Genomic DNA, 20,994 nt, shown 5'->3' with positions numbered 1-20,994 from the left:
GCAAAACAAAATGAAGCAGAAAAATGGCATCAGCAGAAGTTCATAATTATAGCAGAAATAGATGGTGGTTCCAACCTGCATATTATTTAACAGAAATCTTACTGAGTAGGTGGATGGTAGAAAGAAAAGGCTCTGGTTCTGATCCCCTTCAGAGCAGGCTGGAGGTCAACAGAACCAGTTACAAGCTTGCACTTAAGAACTGCAGCACAGTACAAATATATGGCCACACAGTTATGGCTGAGAAAATGTCAAAACATGTTTCCATTGTAAAAATCCTTACATTATTCTCAGAACCTCCAATTAGATACAGAAACTTAAAAGATTTCTCCCACAGAAAACCCCCCTACGCGTCCACATGGGTCAAAAGTGCTATTGCTGCTGTTGTTTTTGACTGGGCTGGCTGACAATTTTCTGTCATGCCTCTTTTTCAGTAGAAGATTTGAATTCTGATTAAATGAAAAATTTAATGGCTGTTGTTTGCCTTTTGGCATACATCCACCCCTCCATTTAAGTCCCATTCTCCCAGTTCCACTATTTCAGTATGGAAACTTGCAGGAGAGCCATGGCTCCGCTGTTACTCATATTCCTCTCCTCCTTCATGGGGCTTGATCACTGGCTGCATCATGTGTTCACTTTCATGGGAATGACAAACCCCTTGTACTGACACTCTTCCAAACCAGCTCTGCTTATGAAGTACTGTCCCACTTTGAATGAACACAATATATTTTTAAATTTGGAAGAAATTACCAGTAGAGTAAGGAATATATGTGGATATATTTTACATCTGTATGGTCTGCAAGCACTGGCTGACATTGCAGCAAGGCTAATAGAAGATAAATCTGGAACCTGAATGTATTTTAGTCTAAAAAGTCAGATACCTGACAGCTTGTTACCAAGCACTGGTATGAACAGTTCTTTATATGATGGATTGCTTTATTTCTGAAAGGTCTGCTGTTACAAGGCTGCTTCACCTAGGAAGAGCTGAGTTTCCCAGTTGCATGTGAAATACAAGCAGCAAATTCTGGATTTTCAAAATGTTTATTCTTGTAGTCATCTAATGTAGTAGGGACAGTTAATACCAAGTTAATGGATATTTTATGGCAAAGTTATTATTGTAATTCTAGAAGTCTTGCAATGTTTTCAGACAGTCCTCTTCTGTATGATTCAAATACAAAATGTGCCAAAATGTACAAGCTGTGAAGAGAAATACTTGCAGAGAAAACTGGAGGGACTGAAGGGCTTTGAAAGACAGAGAATGAAAATACAGGGCTTGTATAAATTTGCCAATACATATATGGAGCCCATTAATCACAATACTGCTTGTGTTCAAAGTATGTGTGGATGTTTTAATTATGGTCATTGTCTCCACTGCAACCATTCAAACTCAAAATCAGTACCTTAAGAGCATCCACCTGTAATCTTAAATCTTGCATCACTGCTGAATTTTGATGTAATAGTGTGGTGATAAACACATGCTTTGTGCCTGATGAGTGATATTTTCCATTTCCAGTATGTAGTTAGAATCACAGCACCTGAGGGAAGCCTGGTCATTTCTAATGGTGTCATTTTTTTTGGTCAGCTAAACCAACTGCTATTCAGCAATCTTTTAAGATGCTTCAATGATTTTATTCTTAACTTCTTTGTGATCTTGTCATATTGTCAAATTAACTAGAATAGTTGATACTTTCAGTAGAAAGTTACAGTCATACCAAATTAGTTTTACTTAGGGGTAACCTGCTTGGTTTCAGAAGTCACCTTCTATCCTGCTTATTCTTGAGCCGTTTCTCTGGGAATTTTTTGCAGCTTTCACACTTGAACTGGGAATTCATTGTTGTCTCTGCTGTGCTCGGCGTTGTACATGGGTTCACTCAACAGCGAGGGGGTCTGTGTGTTGTCTGGGGTGTTTGTGGCCAGCAGAAGCAGAGGCCAGCAGGAAGCTCTCTGCAAACACCCACCCATGCTCCTCAGTAACACCGCTCTGTCCAAAGGCACGAGTCACCAAGCCAAGCAGCCCCATGCACATGCACCCACGGCAGCTGCACTGCTGGGCAGTACTCACCAGCTTCTCGATTTGCACTGGCACCCGTTGGCTTGGGTGGTGGGAGAGGAGGCTGCTTAGCAGGAGCCTTTCCCTTTTTTTTAGCGTGAGGTGCTTCGTTACCCTTATGGCTGCTGGCGGTGGAAGCGGCAGTGGCATTTTTTGGTGGTAGCGGAGCTTTTTTAGGTTTAGGCTTAGGCTTAGGTAGTGGTGGAGCATGGGATGCCGGAATTTCTGGGCAGTGACCAGTGCTCTCTATGGGTAAGAAAGTGAACAGAAGCCAACTGACAAAAACATACACCACGTAAATCCAACAGCAAGCTTCACAACAGTGACTACTTCTGCTGCTTGAGCTCTTGGGAATCAGGAGAGACTTCATCTGTCTCTTAAGGCAGTATTACCTCAGAAGAAAGTTACTGTTCACCTCAACCCAGGATCTTCTCATGGAAAATATTTACCTGGAACTCTGCTCAGACTAGACCTCCAATGATCTTCCCTTATATTCAGTATCCCAAACTAAAGTGCTGACTTAAAACTAAATGAGGGAATGCTATTTACTTCTCTAACAAATCTCCTCAGCTTCTTTTCAAGCCTAGCCACCCTAAGAACAACAGTTTGTAAAACTCAGATTCATGCGAACCTGAATGTGAACAGGGCCGTTATCCCAGCCACAGGCTTGCACATGGCTATGCAGTGGAAATTTTCCCAATTTTCCCCGGGAGCAATTCATTCTTCTGAGCTGCATATTGTTTGCTCTTAGCAGCTTTATTTTGGGTAACTCCCTCAGAGTATTTTTACTCTTCAGAAACAAATGAAGCTAAATAAGATAGGTTATCATTTGGCATGGAAAGGCTCTCCCCTCCTGCAGGTTCTTTGTTACACAACTGCACTTTCAAGAGTCTAGAGTTCATTAGTCAGCAGGAATTTGGTCTTTATCTAAATTGTGCTTTGCAACAGGAATGGCTCTGCAGAGTGAAAGAGGTAGCACTGAGGACCCAATAGCCACAATCTGCATTTCAGGATTTGGACTTACTTCAGGCTAGTTCTGTAGATTACATGATTAGTGGTGGAGGGAGTACAAGTTCCTGAGTGCATCTTTTGACTTAGTTTCTTCCAAAAAAAACCCCCTGGTTTGTTTGTAGCCTGCCAACCAAAGCAGGGTAGGTGGGGATGACCATGAAATTAATTTAAAAAGTGCATGCCTAATGCCAGTTGTAATGTCAATGTAGGTGAGTCATTTAAAGTGAATGTATGATTTTGCAACATGATCACTATGGCTGTAAAACGTGGTGCTCCCAGGTGGAAGAGCTGAAGTTCCAGATGGGAATCTTTATCTATTCAACTAAACCAATTCTATGCCCATTTTGTCTCAAGATAACCTTCCCAAACCTTTCTGAAAAGGGATATTATAGAAGCAAGAGCATTCCATCAGAATCATATAGACTTTGTTTGCATGTTACTGAAAACTGTGATTGAGGAAGAAAGGACACAAGATAATACTGAAGAGACTTTTAACAATCTCTTCTATCACTCAAGAGAAAACCATTTAATTTCTTGCATTATGTTCCTATTTGAGCCTCAGTCTTCACACACATTAAATGGACTTTCTCATCTCTCTTCTTTCCCATGTTAAAGATTCCCAAGATGTAAGCAACACATTTTAATTTTAAGATTAGTAGATGAAAAAACAAATAATGTGCTAGACAACAAAGACATTCTTCCTCTCAGAAACAAAGCCTTTCCAACTTCTAGCTTAAGGCTTGTTAACATGAACCTAATGCATCACCTGCAGTCATTATAAGCAACATGCACACGTGTCTTCATGAGCTGAAGGAATTAACTGTCCAGTGTCTTCCTCCTTCATTTCCAGTCTATTATAAACTAACATGCTTTTGCTAAAGCTTTGAAAAGACCATCTCATAGAAACCTTTCACAACTTTCAAATAGGTTTTTTTTGAGAACAGATTCTTGTACCATCTCTTTGTTTTCCACAGAAAGACTTTGGATGGAGAAATAAACATCCTTATTTGTTACATTTTGACCTCCTTTTACAGCAAAAAGTCTCCTTGTGAAATTCTACCTACCTTCATTCAAAGTTGAAATGGTGATATAATTCTGAAAAAGCAAGACATTTTAAAATTTGAAGTCCACTAATAATAAACAGGGCAAGAGAAGATATGATTTTGTATTTTGAAGATCCTGAAGGACATGATGATCAGAAATAATACAAGTGTAAACAATTCTTTGCTATATGTATGTATTAACTAAAGATCCATAAATGCTAAAATTTTACTTACTAGTAAGAAAGAATTTTAAAATTGTTTAATTATATACCTTTACTGTGTTTTGTCATTAGTAGAGAAAATGTTAAAAAAAGAATGATAACCTAGAAAAACTCATAAAGCATTCACCATATTCTAAAGTAATACAGTCAATCCACACTAAACTATATAACTGATTAAATAATGTATATCAGAATTTATCTTCTGAATCAGGAAAAAAAGGTACAAAATAAAATATAAGGCTAAAGGTTTATTTAGTTGCAAATAAACATATCCTACTGACAACCTATAATTTTCAATTTTTCTGTAGACAAATAACTAAAAACTATTAATGAAAACCAAATCCGTAGCAGTTCATTCACATGAAAGTTCCTGCTTGCAGACTTCATCTGTGATTAAAACTGGCAGTTGATATAGCATTTATTTTAACAGAAATGCTTTGCCATTACTGGAACCCTACCTTTGTCTAAGACAGCTCTTTTCATACTGTTATGTACCTCATTCCAAAGACTGGCAGACTCCTGCACAGCTGCATCCTACTTGCTCAGACAGTTACACCTCTCATCCAGTCTTGACTGTCCCCTTGATTACAGCAAACCTTCTTACTCACAGCCAGGACGAAATCTGTGGTGAAGATTATTGTCTTTGACCATATTGTTCCTCCTGGCATCTTATTGGCTTTGTTGCTTTTATCTTTGTAAGCTCCATTTTTTTTAATCTCATTGTCAGTCTGATTTTGCCCATGGTACAGTTTCCCATTTACTTGAGACAGAGATTTCCAGTTCCTACCTGACCAGTCCATTATATCAGCTTTTGACAGTGACAAGTCAAGTGTGAAGCAGATGCTTTTCATTGCTTTTCCTCTGCTAACTCTCAGGCTTTGTGAATGTTCACTGACTGTCCTCCCTTAAACTCCCCTCTGCTTTGGTGCCAAAGCTGATGATATTTAGGCTGCCATTATTGTGCTTTTTATCCTGGTCTGGTGTCCTCTTGTTTTCCAGTGCCTAATCATAGTGTTCTTTCTTTTACTGCAAATCCATTGGAAAATTCTTGTGGTTTTCTGCATCTATGTAAGATGCTGGAATAAATGTCTGGTATATACAGTAACACTGTAGTAATATAAATAACTAATAACTGCAACAGGGGCTTGATCTTGAACAGTGACAGAGATGGTCTGATGTCTGTAAATGATTACAGATACAATTATGTTGTAATTGTACCTCCCTAACATGATTCTGCTTGAACATGGACCCTTGCTCTTCATGCCTGCTCTTTCTTTTGCCAAAACAAGGGGGCATCTGAATCAGTTCAGACCCATCTATTTGTTCAAACCAGTCCCCCAGGTACCTAAGTACCAGCTGCAACACACTTTTATTGCTGTTGTTTTTCTTAATTTAGACATCTGTTCATCAAGAACTGACCTTTTAACAAAAAGTCTCTGAAACACATCAGATAGGAATATCTTTTATCCATTGCTGCCTTGGTGGAAATATCTGCTGTAGAAGCAACTTGCTTATAAATTACATCTTTAACAGGAAAGCAAATGTTAATATCTCATTAAGCATTTGGATTGATGATATGTTTATGTTTAGAATAAACTTTCCAAAGGCCAGATTTTCAACAAACCTCACTTTCAGACCAGATTTTCTTGTTTCCAGAAATGGTGATTGGGGTCAGACTCTTAACAAAACTCTGTTCTCATGTAACCACCTAAATGATGGTCAGAATTACAAATTACTCAGTGTACAACAGATCTTGTGGGGACTCAAATCTGAAAGACTTTCAGAGAGATGCCAGTGTGCCACATGCACTAGAAAATCAAATTACTTATTTTGTAAACTAAAAGTGGGACCTTTTGCAAATTCTGGACCAAATGAACCTATGAAAATGCTGGGCATACTTTCAGAGGATAGGTTGTAAAATACAACAATTTTTTCTTTGCTTCTGTGAACTTCTAAGGAACACGAGGATTTTGTCCTACAGCACTGGTATTTTTGTTGGTACAGCTCGAGCAGTGCCATGGAGTTACCTCACAGAAAAGCAGCACTGCTGCAGCACCAGTGTATGATCTCCATCAACTGCAAAGCACCCTCCTCCTGGAGGATAAACACAACACATTGGAGAAACACTATGTAAAATAAAAGCTGGAAATAAAGTGTTTGCCGTCTTCTGCAGGATGACTCCCTGCACAATGAAACTCTGTAAGAGTTTTGCAGATTGTGAGTTTCCTTTCCAGACTATGCAGAGAACTACATTTTGATTAATCAAAATCCAGGAAGCTGTCAGTCAGGAACATGGGACACAGGACAAGACAAGGTGTCTTTTGTCACTTTTTTGGACTCATTGATTGTGCTGATGCAGGTGGTCAATTCAGACAAATCCTTTCATAAACCTGAGGTTTAACCAGCTCCATTTTTTGTTCCTGCTATTGCTAATAAAATTTTGTTCAAGAAGAGACCCATTCTAATTGTTAGAAAGCTTCCTTTAATTTCCACTCTAACTGTATTTCAAGGCACTGTTTATTCCTTTCTACCTGTGCCAGCATTGTCCTTTAGCCATGCTCTCTCCTGGCTGTTTACCAACTTGAAACATTCATCTAATGCACTCTGGCTCTCTTAGGCTCTGTTTTGCTACACTGAACCAGGGCAGCTGTCTCACAATGCTGTTTGCAGCTCTCTCTGCAGTTTTCAATTCATCTTTCTTGAAGATGGATAAGCAGATCTGCACTTCTGCAGACTTGTAGATCTTACTGACTCCATAATTTCAACAACACCAAGAGCAAGAGGCCTTATAACAGAGACGGTAGAAAACAGGAGAGGGGAGAAAGGGACAGGTGTAACATCTCACCTAAAGCAACCACATTCAGGTATTTTGCATTAGTTTCACAATAAAAAAGGTTAAAAAAAAACCCCAGACTATCATTCTACATTTTTTAACTGCTCAATCTTTGTGTAAGAAGTAAGCTGCTAAAAAAAAGAGAATGCCTAAGACACATTCAGCTGATCTGTGAGAATCTTGGAAGGTGGAAGGCATGTAGGTTTCTACATTCTCTCATGCTTTCTGTATGAGAGATACAGAAAGTATGAGAGATAGACATAAATAATTGAATAGTTAGTTTCAAAAAAAATGTACACAATCTTAATTCTGCAGCCACATTAGGATGTGTTTCCTATAAAAGAAAAAAAAAACTGAAACAAACAAACCAGCTTTACAAGTCAGGAGCTTTCTTTAGGCACTCATTTTTTTGGTGAAAGCCTGTGCCACTCTCATTACTCTACCAGCATGAGCCAGCCCTGCTGACTTAGTGACAGGCTCTGGCCAAACACAGCTTTATCTAGAATAGCCTTCCTTTTAAGAATACTTGGATTCAGCCTCATTTACATAGTTCAGGTGATGAATTGAAGATATACTACTCTTAGAAGAACTGGTTTTACCCAGCAAATAGCTCAGCTGGAGTGAGAGATTCTTAGGGAGTCAGGTAAAAAAGTCCAGAGCCTTTTCTGTATGCTGCTCATATCAATGATCTACAGAGCTCAGGAGTGCAGGAATCCAGCAAGGCACACAAGAGAGATGAAAGTCTTCCCAGTTTCTCACAGTGGCTGGTTTGAAGGTTTAATCTTCTGAGACAAAGCAGGCTCTTGTCTGAGACCCTGGAAGATGAGGGTTACTACTTTATATTCAAACAGCTTCTGTTCTGCTTTGAGGAAATAAAGAAAAGATCTCTGAGAAAAGGAACCTAGAAAATTAGACTTTGAAGAACCTTCCTTGGTAGACAAACTAAGCATTAGAAAGCAACTATGCATGGTTGTAAGACCACAGTTTCTGCCTCCAACCTTCTTTCCTTTGGTTACCCATAAGAGAATATTAAATTTATCGGTAGACTTAAGGAGTGCAGACAAAATATAGAGGAAAGAACCTGTAAACCCAACCTACTAAGGCCTGGAACCTTTTCCAGCTCTCATATGAGACTTAACCTCTTGGGGAAAAAATATGCACATGTAGCCCAACAATTCATTTGGAAACAGGACTAAAAACTGTTTCCTTTACCCATGTTTACTTCAGAGATGAGGAAACCTGAGAAGATTGATCTCCTGCAAATGTCCCAGGAACATTCCAGAAGCTTATGCCCCATGTCACCCACAGCACCTGTAACAGAGCTCTGGCTTTCTGCAATGCAATTATTTATCAAAACAGCACCTAACACACCTGACTGATGGTATGCAAAACACAACTTCTTACTATTTTTTCCAGGCAGTATCTTGCTGATGGTCATTGAGCCTTTCACTTCTTCAAGCCCAAGCTAACTATGAAATCTGGAACCATCTGCAAGAATCATTAAAAGATTTAGCTTGCTCCGACAAAAATGTTACTCATTTTTACATTTTGACTGAAGTTTACAAACTGAACTCAGATACAAATAAGGGGTTCTCTCGTGCATCTCTGTGCCAGAGACATCTTGGGAGGGCTGAAAGGAGAAAAGCATCTCTGACACAGTACCTGGAAGCTTTACCACGTGCAGCAGGCATGCTGCATCACCACACCATGTCCTGACATCCAGGGAGGGAAACAGGGACAATTTTGACACCTATTCTACTGATGTGGCTTTTGATCTCGTCCAACACTGCTATAGGGGGGCAGGAGGCAAAGATCCCCTTCCTGGGATCCCCTTTGCAATGCTCAGACTCCCCCTGTAACATGGAGCTCTGGGCAGTGCTGGGGATCCTACAGCCCAATGCAATGGCTCAGGAGCTCAGGAGCCCAGACACAGTGGGAGATTTCAGTCTGCTGCCCAGACACCCAGAGTGTCTTTTGACATTACTGTCTGTCCACTTGCTGCTCTGTATCCCTTGCAAGGCTCACAGATAAAATAGCTCTAGTTTAGCTCTTATTTTCTGCTAAAGATGCTAGTGGCTTTCCTTAGTCAAACCATAGAATTTAGAAGTCAACCCAGTGCAAGCACAACATGAATAAATGATCTCAGAAAAAGATTTATCTGATTTTCAATAGCAAAGCTTTATCCATCAATTAGCTGCTTTATGTTAAACTGTCACTTGTTTCTAATCATCCTGCAATAAAGGAAATTTTCTTTTAAACACCCTGCTTGTATGACTGTCATCATTACTACAAAGAGTAACAGTTACACTATTAAATTGCCCAAGAGAACTTTTCACCACATATAAAAGGCAGCTGTGAGCGGATAGGCAGCAGACGGGTACACAGCTTATGGAACTGCCTGGCAGCAAGGGGAACAGCTTTCAGGGGCTGTCTTCTTCACTTGTTTCTGCTTTACTCATTTTTATATGCATGGCTGAGCCTATTGTTTGCCCTGTGGATACTGTATTTCCATAACTCATGGTGAAAAAACTTTCCTCCTTTAACCTGTTTTAACTCCTAATATATTCCACATTCTACAACCTGTTCCTGCCAGCTCTCATCATACTATCACAACGTGCCTGTACCATGTGCTCTTTTTAAGCTTCTGGCTCCTGTAGTCATCACATCTATATGAGAAGGCCATTTCCAAGACCCAGTTGAACAAGAGGGCAATAAAGACCACCACCATTTCTTAAGAGCATTTTAAAATAACCTTATAACTTCACAAGGCTGAGATGCATTTTTTGGCAAACTTTGATTCACTGGGATTTGGAAATGCAGCACAACACTGTGCTACTAAGCAGCAGAAATTAATCCTGTCTTTGGTTCTTACAAACGTGGTAGGTGTACACATCTTCCTTCAAGACTTACACCTGAGTTCATGACTTTGGAAGCCTTACATTAGCCTCACGGAAGATGAACTTGCAGCCATTACTCCTGACTGGCAGCTAGTGTTCAATCCACCTATGGCAGTTCTCATGATGGAGGGCTGTGATCTGAAGCATCAGCACATTTTTTGGTCCTAGCAGAAGAGTATTCCTGCTTCAGCTCTGATTTTGGTGCTCAGTGAGCATTAGCAAACCTCCACTCTGCAGCTTTGGATTCCTTGCTCTGCCAGTGGGTGTGGGTGTAATGCAAACCTACTGCATGTGCCATAAAAAAATCACCCAGGATTAACCTGTCAGGTGAGATGCTGTGGGCCTTACTCTTCCTCTGAGTTCAGCAGGCTGGCTCACCTTCTTGCCTAGTGTGCTATATATAAATAAAGAATAACTGAAGTGTGCTCACAATGACCATGGGGTGGCTTTACTGGGTTTACAGTGTAACCTGTAACCTTTCTGATGCGCGGAATTGATCCTTAACAACTTTTGTGGGGAGAGTATTCTCTGCAATAAATCTACCTCCTTTTGTTTCAGGGGACTCAAGATGTTAACTCCTCACAGAACTTAATGTTTTGGTGTAAGAGGAAAGTATGCTTTAAGGGATTTGCATCTTCTGGATGCTCATACTGAGATTCAATGAAGCCTAGAATACCAGTTTTGCTCTTTTTTTTTTTTTTCTCCATATATTCTAAACTTTCTGAGAGGGATTGGAGTGATAGCTATACTTCTTTTGTACTGAATCTCCTCCTGTACAGCAATCATTCTTAATTTCTCCCCATATGGTCAAAACAATATATAGAAAGTGCAGAGTCTAATAAGAAGTTGAAATGGATATTGGACCTCTCCTGCTTCACTGGAGTTCTGACATTCTGCAAAGTCAGCTAGAGGGGATTTCAACACAGTTAGAAATGTGTATTTCTAAAATAATAAACTGTACCTTAGGAAAACTTCCAAGTCCTGACAGTTCCAAAAGGCTGTATTTAGTGATGCACAAAATAATAAGTGGTCTGATCTAACCCCAAAGTTAAACTAAACCATTTTAAAGGAGTTTTCCATGGCTTTTATAACTCTTTTCCCCTGACCCAATACACATCTGGTTCTAGTTGGCACCAAAAGAAAGACGCATTTAAATGTCATGACAAAGGCTAATCTTGTATTTCTGCCTTGTTGGGAGACCGGAAGTACTAGAAATCTCATAAGATTCTCCTTGCACATCTATCCACTTTTTAAATAGTGAAGTGATTTACGTAGCTCTGAGAAGAATTCAGATTTTTCTGTCAGCTGAACTGACCCTCTCAACCTCCAGAGGATCATTCATCACTAGGTAGAGTTTAATAGAAGACATTGGAAAGGCTGTTCTGTCCTGCCTCCATGGCTTCAGCCAGCCATGAAGGTCTTGATCTTTTGTATCTTTCTGCTAGGAAAATCCAATAAATGAAATACTGGTTAAGAACACTTTTAGACAGGGGAAAGAAGTGGTGCATTATTCAAGAGAGTAGAGAAAGAAAATAAAATTGATTCAAATCCTGTGATTCCATACTAATCATATTTTCTTTACGAGTCAAACTCATTTAGATCTGAGTAAAGGTAGCAAAATTAGGATGGACACTGGGACTGCTAAATATTAACCAGTATTTACTACAATTAATCTATAGAAAACCCTATAAAGTGTATTTTCCATAAATGCCTAGTTTCTGTTTGCAGGAGTGACACAGCCCCTTGAATGTGTGTGAAGTGCTGGACTGCAAGTGTTTAAGGTTCCATGAAAACCAATTGGAATGAGTTGCTGAACTTACTTTCAGAATGGTAGATGGTTTTCAAGTGACTTAAACACTTTTGAACATCCAACCCATGAGCCACATCTACAATGATGCTGCAAGGTGATGCATATGCACTCAGTGTGCTCTTTCATAAGAGGAAACCCTGACACCAAAGCTTGGCCATGGCTACAAGGAAAGGCCCACAGTGAATTGAGAAAGTGAACCTCCCTGCATGCACGGTGATGTTCAGATCATGCTTCTCCTTACTGCCTTACCACATGCACAGGAAAAGGCATGCCTACCAGTGAGGGAATACTGGTGTTTCACAAGTCTTCTCAGCAGGTTCTGCTGGCATCCTTGTGGCAGGACAGAACTCACAGCATGTATAGGTGCTAGTGGAAGAACATGTTAATATTTAAAGTATGCAAAAAACAATCTGTGAAGAATACTTTAATTTACCTTTCTGATCTTCTTTTTTTCCTTCTGATGCTGATGCTTTCTCTGATAAAGTGCCATTATTTCCACTGGCTTTTACCACATTTTCTTCCTGTATGGTTTCTTCACCAATGGCTACGGTGTGTCCATTTGAAGTTTCAAAATTTACTGTTACATCACCATCTGAAATGAAAATTAAAGAGTCATTGCCCAGTTTAACTACTTACTTAGCACCTACTTACAACACGCAGCATCCCTCTGCTTTCAAGCTTCTGTGGAAGAAAAGCAGAAAGACTTACTGAACCGTGAAACATCAGGCTGTAGATCTGCTCTGGAAAGTAACTCTGTAAAGAAACTCTACAGGCTTTCATGTTCTTTGGGTAGACACCTCTGCAGCAGCAGGCTTGGAAGTCCATGCTGGCTTTCTCCTTCATGTCTTTCATGAGTGTTCTGCTCTCTTATCCCTGCAGTTTGGTTTACACAGCAAGGAAATGTGTGCGTGGACCACAACAAAGCTGTAACATATTCCAGCATGTTCCAAAAATGGACAATGGGGGGGCAGAGCTGCAGAACTACTGTGGTGCATGTAAATAAGCCAGGAATTTGGACAGAACTTCTCAGAATATATGTGCCCATTTCCTTCATAAAAATATGCCACAAAGACATCATCCAGTCTTAAGAACCAAGGTGAAGTCTTCCTGTATCACACATCATATCATAATTAAATTCTACAAGTCAAATTCTTTCTCAGCTCTGATGATACTTTACTCACTTACCCAGACTAGATCAGCTTCATAATTTTCCTGATTCTGAAAAAAACTTATTTCCCTATTTGTCTCTATATTGCTGAAAAGTGCTATTCTTGCTGGCTTACAGCTTTCTCTATTCCATGCACTTTAAAATTGCTGCTGATTTTCTTCACTGGTTATTTCTTTCTGCAGGATTCTCTTGCTGTCAATACAGAAAGCAAGCAAATCTACATGGCATCTCTTCTGATTCCTCCCATTGATTCTTCACTAACTGTGGCAATTCCACTTCTCTTCCTTGCTGTGTGTTATCAGACCTGGATGTTTGGCACTTCTCTGGTTTCAACACAATTATGCAGCCTCTGTCCTGCCACCTTGGGCACCCCCACTCAGGTGATTATTTCATTACCTTCTGCACACTAACATCGACTTGATTTGTAAAAGAAGAGTTCTGCCTTCCTAACTTTGTCTAATTTACTACAGCTGACACTTGCACTTACCTTAACTGCAACATTCAGTTTCTTCAGCTTCTCTCTTCCAGGGTTTCTGAAATCCACTCTTTCCCCTCCACCTCCACATATGACACTGCCACCTCGTATTCACGGCTTGCTTCTCAAACACCTCCTGCCTCCAAGTGGCACTTGCCACTTTCCGCTTCATTCTTCTTCACTCCATGTGAAACGCTGTCACTTCTTCACATTTCTTACCTCTCACTTCTCAAGTCTCCATGTAATTTCCACTTTTAGCTTTCATCCTCGTAGCCATTCCTTCTAACTACCTTCACACTCCTCAGCTGTCTTTCCTACCTCTCTATTTTTAGCACCTTCAAACTAACCCCATATTCTTTCAAAATGTCCTTAAAAATTACGATTTTCATCAAACATGAAGCACAATGTGATGAAGATAACACAGACCAGATTGATATGAGAGGGAGAAGAGAAAATTGTTCATACTTATATCCTTTTCTCATTTTGCTCAATCCCTGTAAGGAACTCAAAGTCTCATTTCCTTTAAGAATGGAAGAGAGGGTCAAGGACACTGATGACCAAAGTATTCATAATTTTATCACAAATTGTAGTATTTATGTTCAGACTGTAACCAACCAGAGAAGTTACCACATTTCATTAACTGTTCCCAGTGTAATTACAATTTACAACCTTCAAAGGACAAGGTCACATAGGGCCCCAGTAAACCACGTGGCGAAACCCACAACAAAGCCACAGATGGACAAACTGAGGTATGAAGAGTTTACAAATCTTGTTTTAAGACAATGACAGTAGCAGAGACAAGTGCAGAAGCCAGCCATGCTGAATGTCATAGTCTGATAATGAGCCAAACTCTGTACGGACAGGGGATGTCACACATCAACAAACAGACCCTTTACTGCTGAGTATCTATGGGTATGATACCACCCATACACACTGATACTTCACTGACTCTTCAAATCACACAGAAAAATACAATTTCTAGGAGAAAATTATTTTTTGGAAAATGTGGAGTTCTTACACTCCGTGATGAAATGACAAATGGTTTAATTTAAGCTACAGAAAATTATTTCACTCGCTTGACTTTTATTTGATCTATATTTATAAAAGATGAAGAATATTAGAGAGAATACCACTAGAAACATAATTGGATGTAGCATAGAGGTATCTACCTTGGCTTACTCATGCTTTTCAAAAGGTAAATTCTGACTAATGCCAGATACTAAACATTAGAGCATTTTGAAACAAGTGATTTCTTGCCCACTGTTTTATGCTGGTACCATTAGTGATTGCGGCCTGTGTGATAGCTGTTGGATCCATATAATCCCAGCACTGGTACTTTTTGCTACCTGAAATGTATTATATTGATTTTTCTGGGTTCTAAAGCCCCTAATTTTTCAGTAAAAATATCTCATTTTATATTCTAGTGGCTTTAGACAGCAGACCTTGACTCAAAAATAGATTTATTACTAATTGGAAAAAAATTCTGGCAAACAATAGGCAGGAGCCACAGAAGTCACATTATTTACAGGGAGCATTAAAATATTTCAGGATATGACCAGAGGTCAGCTGGGGCACCAGTGGCAGAAGCAGTTACAGAACACAAATCCCTTAACTTCAGTAGTCAGCTGGCCCAAATTACCTCTCACACTTCTCAGTTGGTCTCCTCATACCTATTTATACTACAAGGAAACAATGCAACAGTGGCTTTTTCATACATGTTTAGTGCTCAGTAGCTGAATTCTAGTTAATATGTTATCACCTTGCTCAGGCATTTCCTTCAGCACTCCCCTTCTTATCAGCTCCTCTCTGCTTTGTCTTGTCGAAATCTTCCTTTCCAACACTAAAGAAAAAGCACAGTTAAGAATAGATTTATTCTCATACTGCTGATGATTGTGAAAAAAATGTAGAGAACTATTTTTATTTTATAGAAAGAGAACTCTTGTTTCCTCCGGTTCTGCAGAAGAAGTGGTCTGGGTTTTCTTGGACAGTTGCTGAAAATATTGCCCTGCAATTTCAGGCACAGGAAGTGGGGACTCATAAGATCCAATATCTTCTGCTCAGCAAGTCTCCTTGAGGCTTCTTTTATGGTCAATGGGAAAAGGTGCTTTCAGGGTGAAATTGAACTCATCCTAGCATAGGCATTTAACATGTAAAAGTCCATTTTCCCCACTGACTAGACCAAGTAGCTCAGCTGGAGATATCTTCATCTGCTTTGTACAGATTTTGAGTAGCGAGACACAAATCCTGCTCAGAGAAAGCAACTCACAGAGTAGCTCTTGTGACATGCAAGCTGTTTAAAGGGAAAAAAAAGAGATGTAAACAGAAACAACCTTTAACAGAAGCCAGAAAGTTGTGTTCTAAAAGGAAGTAACACGCTCATCGATTGATGCTGGTTGACTTTCATGGAAAAAAATACAGCATCCTGTTTTTAGGTAAAAAAAACCCCCAACAACCTCATACACAAAAACCCCAAGACTGTGGCATGAAGCATTCTAATTATTATGTTTATTTCCCATGGGAAAAATGCCTAATAGTTTTATAGGGAAAAGTATTTACAGATGTTAGAATAGAATATCTCCACATAGCATCCCATTCCCTAACTGATGCAGTGATCTGGGAGATTATTGCAATGATCCACGGGACCATGGTGCATAATGTTCACAAAATGTGAGCATCACTGGTAAAGTCCTATCTCGCCTATTAGGAAAAGGCAGTGTCACACTTTCCCATCTTGATTCTGTTTTCATACAGACATCAAAATCCATGTGACATTTGGACCTCAAGCTGAGAGCATGTGGTGAAGTCCAGCTGTGCTGGACTTCATCCTATTAATGCTATGGGATAGGGTTATTTGTCTCATTAACCAATTCAAACACTCTCTAGGGTCACTCTAATTGCTGTATGCAGAGTGATAATACCTTGTGCAGTGTTTAATCTCACTTGTGCCAGCCCAGCTGGAGTGGCTCAGTCATACAGAGGACTGACAGGCTCCTGGGAAGGCAGGGAGAAAGGTATTTTGGCTCTTTGGAAAAAGCTGCCCTTCATGCCCAGCAAAACACCTTTCCCAGCAGCAGATGCTCAGCTGCTGACACAACCAGACTGGCTGACCTGAGGTGCCTGAAGGCACCACTGCTGACAGCTTCCCACTCTCCTTCTCCATCAGTGAAGGGGATGGTTGAACAGAATGATAGAATTTGGGTTTCAGCTGGAAGGGAACTTAAACCATCTCATTCCAACCCCTCTGCCATGGGCAGGGACACCTTCCACTAAGCCAGGGTGCTTAAAGACCCATCCAACCTGGTCTTGAGTGCCTACAGCAATGGGGCATCCACAACAACTCTGGGCCACCTGTTCACTGCCTTACCATCCTCAAAGTAAAAAATTTCTTCCTAATATCTAACCTAAACCCACCCTCTTCCAGTTTAAAGCCATTTCCCCTTACTCTATCGTTACACACTCTTGCAAGAAGTCCTCTCAGATTCTGTGCTCCCCAAAGTTACAGTCCCAGGTTTATTTATCACACTGCAAAGTGGAGGGATTCAGCAGCTTCTCAACACAGGATGCATTTCCTCATCAAAACAGCACCAACTCCTGGCAGAGGAGCTGAAGGGAGTAAACATTTTAACCAGTCCAGCTCCAGCTACTCATGCCTGTGAGATCAAGAGCTCACAAATGCAAGCCTTGCTTGCTCAAGAAAGTAAGCTGGCATTAAGTCTGTGTCTATATACTCAGGTACTTTGAGGGATCTGTCCATTAAAGGTCAGAGCTCTGCAACATTCACATGTGACAGCACAAAGGAGCCCATGAGCGTGGCTGCAGACTCCCAGTACAGCCAGCCTCCCTGGGGAGAGTGTGGTAGCCTGAACTCTGATCAGTTAGGCTGCCTTGGGTCCCACACATAAATTACTCACAAGCTCTTCCAGTTTCTCCCCTGCATATTTTAAAGCATGTGCCTTGTCACACACATTGGCACAGGAACACACCCTAGGCTTGCAAAGAGATTTTCATGTAGGGGAGCAGTCCCACAAAGATTGTTTTAAGAGAGGTGGGGGATCATGGAGACAGAGCACCATGTGGGCAGGCATGGATGGAGTGTCTTGGTCTTTCTAGAGAGCAGGTGCACTCACAAGCAGGGTGAAATGTCCTTTGACACAGCCCTGAAAGATGAGCACCTTACACATGCACTTTATACTTATTTTGTTGCCGGCACTCTAAATATTATTTTATTAGTATTTCAGCATTACAAATATTATTTAATTTACACTCTTTTTTTTCCCTCTCTGCTTCCTTTTTACATCTCTTTTCTTGGGGACTGTGAAATGAGGTGATCGCTCACACATCTATGGGACAATTCAATGCCACTTGAAAACAACAATGCTTTTTCCATCAAGTTAAGAACATTGGATCAGACCTTGCCCCATCAATGTCTCCCTAGTTTTCAGGATGATATATTTTTTTCAGTTCTACAACACTGAATTAACAATTGTATTGAATTAATTATCATGGGAAATGAAAATTGTCATTAAAAGGCAGGAACCTCTTACACTTCAACTAAAAAACCTCAAAGCATTTCATAAATTACACAGGTTTCATAACAACCCTGAGACATAACTATCTCCATTTCACATATTAGAAAATTTGTGAATAGATAAGAAGCTTAAGTCCCAGTTCTCCATCTTCAAAAATGCTAGCCATGATTGGTGGTTTTATTTAAACTGATTAAGCTCAATTGATTCAGCTTGAAAAGCTAATATATTTTAAACACTATTGGCCCCATGGAAAAAAACATTAAAAAATCAAGCTAGTGTTCACTACTAGTACCATAATTTCAATTCATACAAAGAAAAAGGCAGAATCTTTATTTGAATCAAAGTGTCAAAAAATATGTCCCCTTGTATAAGAGGAACGAGTAGCCTGTCAACTTAGGAACTTATACTGGGCATTATTTATACTGAGTTAGCCTGGACTCATCATAATAATTTATAGTTTATTGCAGGTTATACAATATATTTGGGTTATTTTAGATTATGCAATATATTTCACATTTACTGTGTAATTTAAAATACAAAAGTATTTTGTACCATCCTGTCACCCAGAACCATCATTCAAACATTTCCTGGCTTCTGAATGCTTGACTTTGTAACTCTATCATTTTAGGAGAGCTTACTGAAACATAACAGTAGTCAAAAGTAATTAGCTCAGCAGAGTGGTTTGAGATTCTTAAAACTCTGTGCAATTAGGGTGAGTGACCAGCTGATGCTATCAGCACAAATCTTTTCTGCAATACGTGTATATAAGAATGCATGTTTATCTATCTATGTGAATATATATATCTATATCTCAACATGTCTGTTATATATATGTGATGTAAATATACATGTGTATATGTAAAGGTGTCAAAAAAATATAAAATTTCAACATGAACACCAACATACTGTTTCTAACTTTAGGCAATGATAAACTGTAAAGAACAATTTCTCTGTGTACATGTATGTATTGAGATTTTTTACAAAGAGATCACTCCTGACTGTGAGAGTAACTGGTTGTAAGTCCTTGCCTACTGAAGAAGGCTGAGGTGAGGCAGGCAGGCAGTCTCCAGTCTCATGGTCCAGAAGAATCATAAAAATCCTTCCCCTGCTGCAGTCAGCAGCAGAACTTGCCCTGACTTCAGGTGTAACCATCAGAAACGATGGAAATTTATTGTATTGTATGCAACCCTCATTTACTCCAGTAAATCTTACTGCCCTTCACCAACATTTGATGTTTTGCCCAATACAAATAATAACAACATTAATAATGGGAACAGTTTACCTCAAAAAGTAGCTTCTCACTCTCTCTCTCTCCCCCCGCTTCCTCATCCCCACAAAAAAGATTGCTTAGTGATGGTCAGCAGCTGCAAACCTCAGGCAGTCTTAAAACCCATTCTTTGACTTGAAGAGTGCTGTGGGATTCTGGATACTCTCCAGTACTTGGTTTTGTTCTTCTAAGAGAAGCTTGAGAGCATTCCGATTATTAATTTTCCTCTGACCTAGTGAGAGCTAAAATTGCCTTCTGATCCCTCTCTGTATATACTTTTTCAGTGAAGCTTTGAAGTGGCATCTACTTTGTGCCAAGACACAAACTGTTGTCCTTTCCTTCGCAGCAAAACATTGCAGAGGAGAGAAACCCTTGAGATGATGGCATTTTGTGTTTGTTTTTCCTTGATTCTGAAAGCCCTCAAGGCAAAAAGCCTACAGCCAGTGCCCAAAGAACAGACTTTCTGAGATAGAGTGTGGAAAACACGTTGTTAAAGGGAAAAATTCCAACCATCATTCCCACACTGGCACAGATATTAACATCTAACATCTAAACATCCCTCCTTTTTTGATGCCTGTGGTATTTGCTGCTTATGAACATCTTCCAGTTGCTCCTAAGACAAAAAGTCCTCCATGGAACATGTCCTGGCAAGGCCATAGTAAGAACCTATTTCAAAAAGCCAATTGAAAACCCAGAGAAAGTAGTGAGAGTTCCTTCCAATAGCCCACATTCTGTCTTAGAAGAAACCCTTTCTTCAGCCGCATGTGGATTTGCCACGCTGCAGCCCTGTTAGGGGAACTGACAATAAATGAGGATCATGGTGCTCTCTCCCATGGTCCCAGGCCAGGAAATGGGCTTCCTGCATGTAAGAGGCAGGCACACAGACAGCCCCCACTTGGTGATGAATATACACCTCTGATTGAGTACTGTGAGGAAGAGGATATCCTGTAGGATTTTTATTTTGAATGGATGTCTTCCCCTTTCCTTCTCAAGTTAGATAAGCAAGTTTCTTCTGCTGTGTCACTGAGCAAGCAACAAGGGGCAGCTTGCCACGTCAGTGCCTCTTCTCAGTCTCCATTGGTCCTGGGTCTATTTCCTCAAGAAATACAGGGAATACTATTTTTATTCATCCCCGAAATTACCATCTAAGGCAGGATGAATGCAATTCAAACTACTTCTCAATTCAAGTTCCAGCCTCACATGAAGCATATACACAAACATAAATGATCCCATACACAGTTTAAAAGCAAATCAGTGTCTTGAGGGACCACAACATCATGAACAAGACCAGCAAATTAAGTAGAAGGAGTATCTAAGGATAAGGCACTTTTGGAAATGTTGACCTTAATTTCTTTGTGTTTAATTTCCTGCTTTTGTAAAAGAAATACTAACACCTGCTCTGCCTTGGTGTTATAAGAATTGATGTGTCATGCTTGCAAGACTGGATTCAGGCCCTCAGAAGAAAGACAGTACAACATAAGAAATACAACCTTTAACATGAACGTACAGGTATTAGTTTTTTTAAAAATAATTGAAAAATGATACATGTGTTATTATTTAATGGCATAACAGTGTCACACATGCTAATAGGTTGTGAAAGTTTAGGGAATCTCTGTATACATAGCTTATGAATGGTCATTACTTTGAAGAACTTGTTGCATATAAAATCACATACCTGTCCAGGAGAAGCTGC

General features: G+C 39.8%; 1 protein-coding gene across 4 annotated transcripts in view; it reads right to left on the bottom strand.

The window, feature by feature from the left end:
- The window catches only part of PHACTR2 (phosphatase and actin regulator 2), a 135,794-nt gene that overhangs the window by 27,075 nt on the left and 87,725 nt on the right, over positions 1-20,994 (bottom strand). For 3 of the 4 annotated variants that reach the window (XM_014269302.3, XM_005490252.2, XM_074537664.1), the window contains exons 3-5: positions 15,265-15,345; positions 12,296-12,454; positions 2,060-2,293 (exon numbers count right to left, since the gene is read on the bottom strand). In XM_014269302.3, coding sequence (XP_014124777.2) covers positions 2,060-2,293; positions 12,296-12,454; positions 15,265-15,345 — 474 coding nt within the window. The remainder of the gene's footprint in view (positions 1-2,059; positions 2,294-12,295; positions 12,455-15,264; positions 15,346-20,994) is intronic. The other variant, XM_014269303.3, reaches the window with a different exon arrangement.

The sequence above is a fragment of the Zonotrichia albicollis genome, chromosome 3 (assembly GCF_047830755.1).
Source record: "Zonotrichia albicollis isolate bZonAlb1 chromosome 3, bZonAlb1.hap1, whole genome shotgun sequence".
Taxonomy (NCBI): Eukaryota; Metazoa; Chordata; class Aves; order Passeriformes; family Passerellidae; genus Zonotrichia; species Zonotrichia albicollis.
Note: the sequence above shows the minus strand (reverse complement) of the source record. Positions and strands in the feature narration are given on the sequence as shown.